Source organism: Trematomus bernacchii, unplaced genomic scaffold (genome assembly GCF_902827165.1).
Source record: "Trematomus bernacchii unplaced genomic scaffold, fTreBer1.1, whole genome shotgun sequence".
NCBI classification, from domain to species: domain Eukaryota; kingdom Metazoa; phylum Chordata; class Actinopteri; order Perciformes; family Nototheniidae; genus Trematomus; species Trematomus bernacchii.
The window spans coordinates 128,312-140,770 of record NW_022987783.1 but is presented as its reverse complement, the minus strand read 5'-3'; the positions used below and the strand labels follow the sequence as shown (position 1 = coordinate 140,770).

Sequence of the window (12,459 nt, the reverse complement as noted above, 5' to 3'; positions counted from 1 at the left end):
CTCTCCCTCTCCCTCTCTCTCTCCCTCTCCCTCTCTCTCTCTCTCCAGTATCAGGGTTAGTCAAAATGAATCCTTTGGCGGTTCTAGTGTTCATTTACCGTTTTGTCTTCTCTTAGCTTAATCGATTTGAAACCAAGTCTAACGTAGCTTAAACTTAACGTTAGCTTTCTAGCTAACACAACACATTCACGCACCTTTTTCTGTGGGTTTTTTTGTAGTGACGAATGAAGTTGGATGTTGTGGTGGTCCTGTCACTGATCTTTATGCTGCAGACCCTGCATACCGCTGTTCTCTTCTTATTAGCGTCATCGACAACATAATCCTTGAATCCAAACTTCACTATTTTTGGAGTAACGCTAGCCGCTGCCATGTTAACTGACGGTCCTGCCGTCTAGTGGGTTGCCAGGTTTGCGCGCACGGCGCTATAATCTCCCAATCACGTTTCGAAAAAACTAAACGTAATATCTCACTACAAAAACAAACGCAAATATTTAATTTTAAACAGACAAGTCCTTTCAAGTCATCTGTCTCAAGCTTAAGTCAAGTCTCAAGTCATGAATACCAAGTCAAAGTCAAGTCAAGTCTTTTATCAATGTTAGTCAAGCAAGTCTCAAGTCCAAAAATATGCGACTCGAGTCAAGTCATGTGACTCGAGTCAAGTCATGTGACTCGAGTCAAGTCATGTGAGTCGAGTCCCCACCTCTGGTGTGTGTGTGTGTCTGGGAGCGAGTGTGTGCTGTCGCTGTGGAGAACCAGGTGGAAAGAGTGTGTGTTGGTGGCTAAGCCTGCTAGCTTTAGGTCGGGGTTGGTGTTAAGGTGATTCCAGCTTTGATATCTGAGATGTTGGGAAAGCATCTTTCACTAGCTACAGGTCAGTGAAGCGACACTGGGGGGGGTTTAAATGACCTTGGTGAAAGTTTTACATTTCAATCGACTGATTATTGCAGCTCATAAAAGAGAAGAATATGAGGATACATTAATAAAAAAATAATGAAAGCAATGACAGTTACGATCTTGGGATGTTTAATTGAGCTGGTCTCTGGTGCTCGTCAGGGGTTTAATTTAACTTTAGAAATCAGTCTGTGAAACTGACTTTTCTCTGAGCTGTAAAACCTCTAAATGTGTCATTTACCTGGTTCAGTGTTCCCTGTGAGGTCTCAGGTGTGTTTGTTTCCCCTGTAGGGAAATATTGAACCATGAAGAACTGAAAGGAAAGATTCAGCCAGCCTGTCTGGGTCCTCTGCTGCTGCAGGAGCACCTGGACCGGCTGGAGGACCAGTACCTGAGCCACAAACAGGTGAACACCTTCAGACTGGAGGAACAGCAAACACATTGCTGCTAATGCACAGGGCTAGCACAACAGCTAGCATTAGCATCAGCTCACTGTTTGTATTGTGATTTTAGCATTAGCAAGATTTCCGTTTTGACGGAAACATGACAACACGGATTATTCGCTCTGAAACAGGTGTGCAAACAACGCACAGGTGAGGAACAGCTCTCAGTCAAACATTTTCCTCCAGGACCAAGTGAAGCTGTGGCTGAACAGGGCGCTCAGGAAGGAGGAGGAGAGCTGGCTGAGCGGCCGCGAGACAGAGCGCATCGACCACTTCTGCTTCAGCCCACTGGCTATAGACGTCATACAGGTGAGACACAGTACAGGTGAGACACAGTACAGGTGAGACACAGTACAGGTGAGACACAGTACAGGTGAGACACAGTACAGGTGAGACACAGTACAGGTGAGACACAGATGAGCCAGGTGAGACACAGTACAGGTGAGACACAGTACAGGTGAGACACAGATGAGCCAGGTGAGACACAGTCCAGGTGAGACACAGTACAGGTGAGACACAGTACAGGTGAGACACAGTACAGGTGAGACACAGTACAGGTGAGATACAGTACAGGGGAGACACAGTACAGGTGAGACACAGTACAGGTGAGACACAGTACAGGTGAGATACAGTACAGGTGAGACACAGATGAGCCAGGTGAGACACAGTACAGGGGAGACACAGTACAGGGGAGACACAGTACAGGTGAGACACAGTACAGGTGAGACACAGTACAGGTGAGACACAGTACAGGGGAGACACAGTACAGGTGAGACACAGTACAGGTGAGACACAGTACAGGCGAGATACTGTACAGGTGAGACACAGTACAGGTGAGACACAGGTGAGACACAGTACAGGTGATACACAGGTGAGATACAGTACAGGTGAGACACAGTACAGGTGAGACACAGTACAGGTGAGACACAGTACAGGTAAGATACAGTACAGGTGAGACACAGGAGTGACACAGGTGAGACACAGTACAGGTGAGACACAGTACAGGTGAGACACAGGAGAGACACAGGTGAGATACAGTACAGGTGAGACACAGTACAGGTGAGACACAGGAGAGACACAGTACAGGTGAGACACAGTACAGGTGAGACACAGTACAGGTGAGACACAGTACAGGTGAGACACAGTACAGGTGAGACACAGATGGGCCAGGTGAGACACAGTACAGGTGAGACACAGATGAGCCAGGTAAGACACAGTACAGGTGAAACACAGGTGAGACACAGTACAGGTGAGATACAGTACAGGTGAGACAGTACAGGTGAGACACAGATGAGCCAGGTGAGACACAGTACAAGTGAGACACAGTACAGGTGAGACACAGTACAGGTGAGACACAGATGAGCCAGGTGAGACACAGTACAGGTGAGACACAGTACAGGTGAGACACAGTCCAGGTGAGACACAGTACAGGTGAGACACAGTACAGGTGAGACACAGTACAGGTGAGACACAGTACAGGTGAGACACAGTACAGGTGAGACACAGTACAGGTGAGACACAGTACAGGTGAGATACAGTACAGGGGAGACACAGTACAGGTGAGACACAGTACAGGTGAGACACAGTACAGGTGAGATACAGTACAGGTGAGACACAGATGAGCCAGGTGAGACACAGTACAGGGGAGACACAGTACAGGTGAGACACAGTACAGGTGAGACACAGTACAGGTGAGACACAGTACAGGGGAGACACAGTACAGGTGAGACACAGTACAGGTGAGACACAGTACAGGTGAGATACTGTACAGGTGAGACACAGTACAGGTGAGACACAGGTGAGACACAGTACAGGTGATACACAGGTGATATACAGTACAGGTGAGACACAGTACAGGTGAGACACAGTACAGGTGAGACACAGTACAGGTAAGATACAGTACAGGTGAGACACAGGAGTGACACAGGTGAGACACAGTACAGGTGAGACACAGTACAGGTGAGACACAGGAGAGACACAGGTGAGACACAGTACAGGTGAGACACAGTACAGGTGAGACACAGGAGAGACACAGCACAGTTGAGACACAGGAGAGACACAGTACAGGTGAGACACAGTACAGGTGAGACACAGTACAGGTGAGACACAGTACAGGTGAGACACAGTACAGGTGAGACACAGTACAGGTGAGATACAGTACAGGGGAGACACAGTACAGGTGAGAAACAGTACAGGTGAGACACAGTACAGGTGAGATACAGTACAGGTGAGACACAGATGAGCCAGGTGAGACACAGTACAGGGGAGACACAGTACAGGGGAGACACAGTACAGGTGAGACACAGTACAGGTGAGACACAGTACAGGTGAGACACAGTACAGGGGAGACACAGTACAGGGGAGACACAGTACAGGTGAGACACAGTACAGGTGAGACACAGTACAGGTGAGACACAGTACAGGTGAGATACTGTACAGGTGAGACACAGTACAGGTGAGACACAGGTGAGACACAGTACAGGTGATACACAGGTGAGATACAGTACAGGTGAGACACAGTACAGGTGAGACACAGTACAGGTGAGACACAGTACAGGTAAGATACAGTACAGGTGAGACACAGGAGTGACACAGGTGAGACACAGTACAGGTGAGACACAGTACAGGTGAGACACAGGAGAGACACAGGTGAGACACAGTACAGGTGAGACACAGTACAGGTGAGACACAGGAGAGACACAGCACAGGTGAGACACAGGAGAGACACAGTACAGGTGAGACACAGTACAGGTGAGACACAGTACAGGTGAGACACAGATGAGCCAGGTGAGACACAGTACAGGTGAGACACAGATGAGCCAGGTAAGACACAGTACAGGTGAAACACAGGTGAGACACAGTACAGGTGAGATACAGTACAGGTGAGACAGTACAGGTGAGACACAGATGAGCCAGGTGAGACACAGTACAGGTGAGACACAGTACAGGTGAGACACAGTACAGGTGAGACACAGATGAGCCAGGTGAGACACAGTCCAGGTGAGACACAGTACAGGTGAGACACAGTACAGGTGAGACACAGTACAGGTGAGACACAGTACAGGTGAGACACAGTACAGGTGAGATACAGTACAGGGGAGACACAGTACAGGTGAGACACAGTACAGGTGAGACACAGTACAGGTGAGATACAGTACAGGTGAGACACAGATGAGCCAGGTGAGACACAGTACAGGGGAGACACAGTACAGGGGAGATACAGTACAGGTGAGACACAGTACAGGTGAGACACAGTACAGGTGAGACACAGTACAGGGGAGACACAGTACAGGTGAGACACAGTACAGGTGAGACACAGTACAGGTGAGATACTGTACAGGTGAGACACAGTACAGGTGAGACACAGGTGAGACACAGTACAGGTGATACACAGGTGAGATACAGTACAGGTGAGACACAGTACAGGTGAGACACAGTACAGGTGAGACACAGTACAGGTAAGATACAGTACAGGTGAGACACAGGAGTGACACAGGTGAGACACAGTACAGGTGAGACACAGTACAGGTGAGACATAGGAGAGACACAGGTGAGACACAGTACAGGTGAGACACAGTACAGGTGAGACACAGGAGAGACACAGTACAGGTGAGACACAGGAGAGACACAGTCCAGGTGAGACACAGTACAGGTGAGACACAGTACAGGTAAGATACAGTACAGGTGAGACACAGGAGTGACACAGGTGAGACACAGTACAGGTGAGACACAGTACAGGTGAGACACAGGAGAGACATAGGTGAGACACAGTACAGGTGAGACACAGTACAGGTGAGACACAGTACAGGTGAGACACAGGAGAGACACAGTACAGGTGAGACACAGGAGAGACACAGTACAGGTGAGACACATTACAGGTGAGATACATATAGTGATGTGGACAGGTTAGCAGCAGGTGTATCTGGATCTCAGTGGTTTTGTTTCCAGGTGTTAGACAGCTCCCTGACTGAATGCAGCTGTGTGCTCGGAGACCAGAGGAAAGCTCAGAGGCTCACAGCTCACCTGGAGAACTTCCTCAGCAGGTAGCTCCGCCCACTGGCTCATGATGCGTTCAAGTGTTGATCCAGGGGTTGGTCCAGGTGTTGATCCAGGTGTTTATGCTGCATTGAAACCCTGTTTGTGTTTCAGCTACAGGAAGTGTATGGAGGCTTTTGTGAAAGGGAAGCACGGCAACGGCCTCGCTGTGATCAAAGCTCAGCTGGTCTGTGAGCAGCAGCTCAGGTAATGATACCTGTCACACTCACCTGTCACACACACACACACACCTGTCACACTCACCTGTCACACTCAGCTGTCACACTCACCTGTCACACACACACACCTGTCACACTCACCTGTCACACTCACCTGTCACACACACACACCTGTCAGACTCACCTGTCACACACACCTGTCACACTCACCAACACTCACCTGTCACACACACCTGTTACACTCACCTGTCACACGCACCTGTCACACACACACCTGTCACACACACCTATCACACTCACCTGTCACACTCACCTGTCAGACTCACCTGTCACACACACACCTGTCAGACTCACCTGTCACACTCACCTGTCACACTCACCTGTCACACTCACCTGTCACACACACCTGTCACACGTCACACTCACCTGTCAGACTCACCTGTCACACACACCTGTCACACACGCCTGTCACACACGCCTGTCACACTCACCTGTCACACTCACCTGTCAGACTCACCTGTCACACACACCTGTCACACTCACCTGTCACACACACACCTGTCACACTCACCTGTCACACTCACCTGTCACACTCACCTGTCACACACACCTGTCACACTCACCTGTCACACTCACCTGTCAGACTCACCTGTCACACACACCTGACACACGCCTGTCACACACGCCTGTCACACTCACCTGTCAGACTCACCTGTCAGACTCACCTGTCACACTCACCTGTCACACTCACCTGTCAGACTCACCTGTCAGACTCACCTGTCACACATACCTGTCACACACACCTGTCACACTCACCTGTCAGACTCACCTGTCAGACTCACCTGTAATTTTTTAATATGTGTTTTCCCTGTCTTGCTGCTCATTGGTCCTCAGGGATTACATCACAGGTGAAACAGGAAGTCTGTCGGAGCCGCAGAGACGTGGCTGTCTGGACACTCTGGCAGCCCTGAAGGATTGTGGGTACAGGTGTCTCACCTGTCCCATTCACCTGGAGATGAAGGTAGGTTGTGGTGGCGTTTTGACGCGCCTCTCTTTGTTTCCAAAGAGCGGAGATCGTAGTTGAATCAGATGAGCTTTAGTCATTGGTCCAGACGGCATACAAACAGGAGGACAAATTTCTTCGCTTCTCTTAGAAGTATTCGTTTCTCTCGCGTCCAGGAAGAAGCCTAAAATAAGGAGACCAATGGAGTCTCTGAAAAGGGTCAAATTGGTTACTTTAATTAAATAGCGTGGTAATGAAACAAACAGAAGGTAGTTGAGAGAGCAGCTGCAGCTGTTCTCTCGTAGTCGCGGCCTTGGAAAGAGAGCGAACAAAGCTCCGTCACCTATCTATATATCTCATCTTTTGGCTCCTCCTCTTCAATGGCGGCTGGCGACGCAGGGAGTCCTCCCGCCTCGGTCTTCTATGTCCGATATCGCGCATAACAGAGGATTTAGACGTTGTATATTCATTGCATAACTCCACACGCCTTTTCTCCTCTTATTCTCTTTCATGACTTTTTATTTAATGCATTTTAACGGCTGCAATCGTTTGTTAACACAAAACCGGAAGTTAAGCTCACTGTTGATATCCGGAGACTTCTTCCGGGAAAGCTTTTCAAAATAAACTTTAGCATCAACGTTAGCCACAGACGAATGCTAACCGGAAATGTTTTCACAATAAAACGGTTTTTAGCTTACTGTATGTTTAAACTAAATTACGTCATTAAACATTGATTTTCATTTCTTACAATCCCTCCTTACATACCTTTTAAGGTATGTAAATAATACTGAAATTAATGAGTTCGTCATCTGAACTTTGCATAGTACATAACTCATATCAAAAACATACAATCAAAATGGAATGGTTCAATAACCGTCATCAAAAATACGAAAATACAAAAGAAATACTTTGGTTGGTCTGGAACATAAAAGTTTTTCTTTGTGCCTAACTTCTAGTTTTAACATTCAATATCGCTCTTCAAAATAGCAGCAATTAGCTTGGTATCAGAACATTTCTTACTCCCTCCTTTCACAGAAATCGTTCTCATACTACATTCAGTGTTAAGGCACTTGTTTTTACAAAGTATAAAAGAAACAAACTATTTTAGAATAATATAAAGTAATAAAGAATACACTATCTTGGAATAGTATAAGTAAATTGCATTGGATTCACTCCATATTAGCATTGTAGCTGGTTCTTCATTCAAATGATTTCATCATTTGAAGTATCACATCATTTGGACATTCTTTGAACAATCTCATCTTTGAACATCCATATCATTTAACATCATTTAAACAATCTCATCATTCACATCAATATGTGTATATGGGGGTGGGTCATCTTGTTCTGCTAGCATTTGTAACTGTTTCCTCATGAGTAATGTACCCTCCCTCCTTTCATACCTTTTAAGGTATGTAAGTAATATGTTCTCTAGAAAGTGCCGTGGTGATCAATCGGTACGTTAGGGTGCGGGTACATGGAATGCAACAACAACAACAACATCTAGCACTCCCCTGGGCACCCCTATGCTATCCTTGTACACTGTGGAGCCTAAACTCCCTCCTGGGACTGGTCTCTTAGCCCTACTGGTTTTGGGGTGTTTCGCCATGTTGATTAACTGATCCACTGTCATTGGTACTGCATATAAAACATCACTGGCTGTACAAGTGCACAGGTCCCAGTCCAATCCTGTGGCAAGACTGAGCACAAGGTTTTAGTTCCACGATACCACCCAACATCTACTCTGGGATACGACATTTCAGACATAGTTATTTCTGGGAGAAGATTTTGGTCAGTTACAACAATTAGAGAATTTCATCACTTAAAAGTTCCTACTTCAGTACCTTTTGGGTGGTCTTTTATAATGCAGTGATAAAGTCCTTGAAATGGTGTGAAAACAGGTGGAATATCTCATATAACTCATTATACTAATTTCTCTTCAATTCTGGTCTACTCAAAGAACAATGTACCCCCTTTAACAGTGTGTGGAACCTTGGGTGTCCGAACATGTAACAATTACTACCTCCTTTATCAAGGACTTAGAACAGAAGTCATTTCATCAATGGTTTGTAGTTCAATTTAGGAATTTTCACTTATGGCAGATATGTTTCTACTTGAAATAACATCTCTAAATTTCAGGTCATCCCTGATTAAATGGATGACCATCAGGAGGTGGTGACGCTTGTCTTTTAAACTCATAATCTGGTGCCGTTGTTTAAAACAACTGCTGGGTGGGTTGAGTGACCCCTTCTCCCTAAACGATATTGGTTGTCAAAAATATGCACCATTACGATGAGTGATCCAAGGCCCCGCAAGTATTACTCCCAATTATATTGCTTTTTCCACAATTAGATTTGCAATCGCTCTTTGCCCAGTGTCTTTTTTAAACTCTACATCTTGGACGACAAACAAATGTTATTTCCACCTTAACAGTTCTCCTATGGTAATAACTATGCTACAATGGCGAAAAACAATACTTTAGATTGGGATACTATATTTGGCTTGGCACTAGCTCTCCCTTTAACATTTTCCATACAAACACAGATTTGTCTGCTCTTATAGAGTGGTTACTAAAACTATCCCTTTAAACTGTAGATCAATATTGTAACAAATTAAATCTCTACCAAATTCGCACATGAATAAGAATCACTTAAAGAATAATTTGTCAACATGATGAAAAGATTGAAGAATATGTTCTACTCTGTACTCCTAAGTCCAAAACACCCACTGCTTAAAGTGTGGTGAATATTTCCATCATGTCTACCCCTTTATCCCACAGTACCCTCAGTGTGTTTTAGGATTATTACCTCATTTTACTTGAATAGTTTCCTCTTTATTACTATTTTAATTTACCAATTGATTAATTCATGGCTAATAAATCTTTTTTTTTCTTTACGTATTTTCAAGTCAATTCAAGTTCTTTAAATGTGGTCCTTTTTATGTGCGTTTGTGAATAAGTGTGTGCTTCTCCTCAGGTTCTGTCTTCTCCTCAGGTTCTGTCTTCTCCTCTGATTCTGTCTTCTCCTCTGATTCTGTCTTCTCCTCAGGTTCTGTCTTCTCCTCTGATTCTGTCTTCTCCTCTGATTCTGTCTTCTCCTCTGATTCTGTCTTCTCCTCAGGTTCTGTCTTCTCCTCAGGTTCTGTCTTCTCCTCAGGTTCTGTCTTCTCCTCAGGTTCTGTCTTCTCCTCTGATTCTGTCTTCTCCTCAGGTTCTGTCTTCTCCTCTGATTCTGTCTTCTCCTCAGGTTCTGTCTTCTCCTCTGATTCTGTCTTCTCCTCAGGTTCTGTCTTCTCCTCAGGTTCTGTCTTCTCCTCAGGTTCTGTCTTCTCCTCAGGTTCTGTCTTCTCCTCAGTTCTGCCTTCTCCTCAGGTTCTGTCTTCTCCTCTGATTCTGTCTTCTCCTCAGGTTCTGTCTTCTCCTCAGGTTCTGTCTTCTCCTCAGGTTCTGTCTTCTCCTCAGGTTCTGTCTTCTCCTCAGGTTCTGCCTTCTCCTCAGGTTCTGTCTTCTCCTCTGATTCTGTCTTCTCCTCAGGTTCTGTCTTCTCCTCAGGTTCTGTCTTCTCCTCAGGTTCTGCCTTCTCCTCAGGTTCTGTCTTCTCCTCAGGTTCTGTCTTCTCCTCAGGTTCTGTCTTCTCCTCTGATTCCGTCTTCTCCTCAGGTTCTGTCTTCTCCTCAGTCCATCAGCTCTTGAATCCTTCCGCTGTTACTCTTTTCAGTGGCCCAACTGCTTTGCATTTCATCTCCTCCTTTACAGTCTCTTCGCTGTTGTATGGAGGGCGTATTCTGCTCTCGTCTCCCACACTCTTGTTCTTGCTCTTGTGCCAAATCTCGTGGCTCAGCTTGGAACTCCATGTCCTGGGTTAGGGACTGATGAGAGTATGCCTCTTTATGTCAGCATGCTGTTCTGGTTCTGGATGCCTCAGGTGGAGATGGTTCTGGATGCAGTCTTGTCGTTGTTAGTTCAGCTCTGGTTCTCTGTCTGTTCGATGGAGCAGGAGGAGGAGTCTCCTGTAGTGAGGTCTTTTGTCTGATAGGGGTCGTAGCAGTCTGACAGGCAGAGAGAGAGAGTCCAGGTCTTGGGACGCATTACCTATAGAAAATTCTAACACACTGAGGTAAAATAAATCCAACCTTCTCCACTCTATTTTCTAATCATAATATCTGTTTTAGTTGTTAAATGCCATCTAAACACAATTAATGTCTACTAATAATTTTATATCTATATCCCTAAACATTGTTTTCACCCACTGTAACACATCTACTTTCAGGAAACCATTTTCTTCTATAAATTGAAATACTTACATGTTTCAAGCACCACATATTTCACACACTATAAAAGAACGTCCCCATATATTGCCAAATATCTTAAATCTCACTGTTATTTAGAACATTAGTGACTTTTGTGACTGGATACATCTGTGCAATGTTGCCACAATCTGTTGGGGAATTTTGTTCATAGAGTTTGTACATACACAGCTGTCCTCGTGGGTTAGTACCCTGTTTCTACTGTAATAACTTTACAATAATTGTGCTCAAGTCACCAGTCGGTTGTCCATAGTCTTAACAGGGGGTGTTTCTGGTACAGACTAAAACATGGATCCAGTGTATTTGGAGATTCCCCTAATTTGTAAATCCCCATCACTTGCATATCTCGATCACTTAAACCCATCTCATCATTTGATACAAGAACTGCATATAGGGGGGGTGATCATCTTGATTGTAACCTCCTCACCTTTGGGAACGAGTATTTCTAACTCCTCCTCTTGTTGCTCAGCTGATCTTTTGGCTCTGGGGATAAGTGAAAGTCTCTGAAACACGGCTGGTGTTTTGTTAGTGATGTGGGCATTTTCTATGAGTGAACTAATGGATCTATGTCTTTCATGATATTGTACTCCCCATCCAACCAGAAAGGTGCCAAGTGTAATTCATTTCATTTCATTTCACACCTTTATTTATCCAGGTTGTATCCCATTGAGATCATTGATCTCTTTTTCAAGGGAGACCTGCTCAAGTAGGTTCCACATGAAACATTAAAAACATAAACAGAACAACAAAAGGACATCATACAGTAGCATTACAGGGATTACAATTTACATACTATCCACATGCACAGGTACCAACAGCTTCCGATTCAGTAGCATCCAACCGAGCTTTAAAAACATTTAGTGGCACCAGATTGCTCAGTTTCCATTTCAATTGCAGACTATTCCAGGACAGAGGAGCTGCGCATCTAAATGCTATCTTCCCTAAGACAGTCCTAGCAGTTGGCACATTTAATAAAACCATAGCATGCGATCTCAGGCAGTAGCCACTTACAATTCGCCGTGAGATCAGGGAGCAGATGTAGGATGGAAGTTTCCCTAACATGGCTTTGTAGATGAAAATGTACCAGTGACTGAGCCTCCGTGCAGTTAGTGAAGGCAGACCAGCCCTTGCATACAGGGTACAGTGATGAGTTAATGCTTTACAGTTTGTCACAAATCTCAGTGCGCTGTGATACGCAGCATCTAACTTGACCAGGCAATTGGCAGGTGCATTCATATAAATCAGATCACCATAGTCCAGCACAGGTAAAAAGGTCACAGTGACTAGCCTTTTTTTGGCCTCGAGCGAGAAACAGGACTTGTTCCTGTAGAAGAAACCTAGTCTAACCCTCAGTTTTTTAAGCAGGTTATTGACATGACATTTAAAAGTGAGACAATCATCAAGCCAGATACCAAGGTATTTGTAACAGGCAACCACTTCAAGTTTTATTCCTTGCGTAGTTAAAATATCTAAAACAGGCTCTGGTGTCTTTTTGGCTTTTGAAAAGAGCATTACCTTGGTTTTATCAACATTTAAAAGAAGCTTTAGTTCAGAGAGCTGAGTCTGAATAATGTTAAAAGCAGCTTGCAATTCAACAACAGCC

General features: G+C 45.1%; 1 protein-coding gene across 1 annotated transcript in view; it reads left to right on the top strand.

Annotated features, from left to right (window-relative positions):
• LOC117497421 (exocyst complex component 3-like) overlaps nt 1-12,459 on the top strand; it is a 52,016-nt gene that overhangs the window by 17,230 nt on the left and 22,327 nt on the right. The window contains exons 2-6 of the mRNA XM_034149395.1: nt 1,183-1,297; nt 1,521-1,643; nt 5,283-5,377; nt 5,484-5,576; nt 6,443-6,569. Of these exons, the coding sequence (XP_034005286.1) occupies nt 1,183-1,297; nt 1,521-1,643; nt 5,283-5,377; nt 5,484-5,576; nt 6,443-6,569 (553 nt within the window). The remainder of the gene's footprint in view (nt 1-1,182; nt 1,298-1,520; nt 1,644-5,282; nt 5,378-5,483; nt 5,577-6,442; nt 6,570-12,459) is intronic.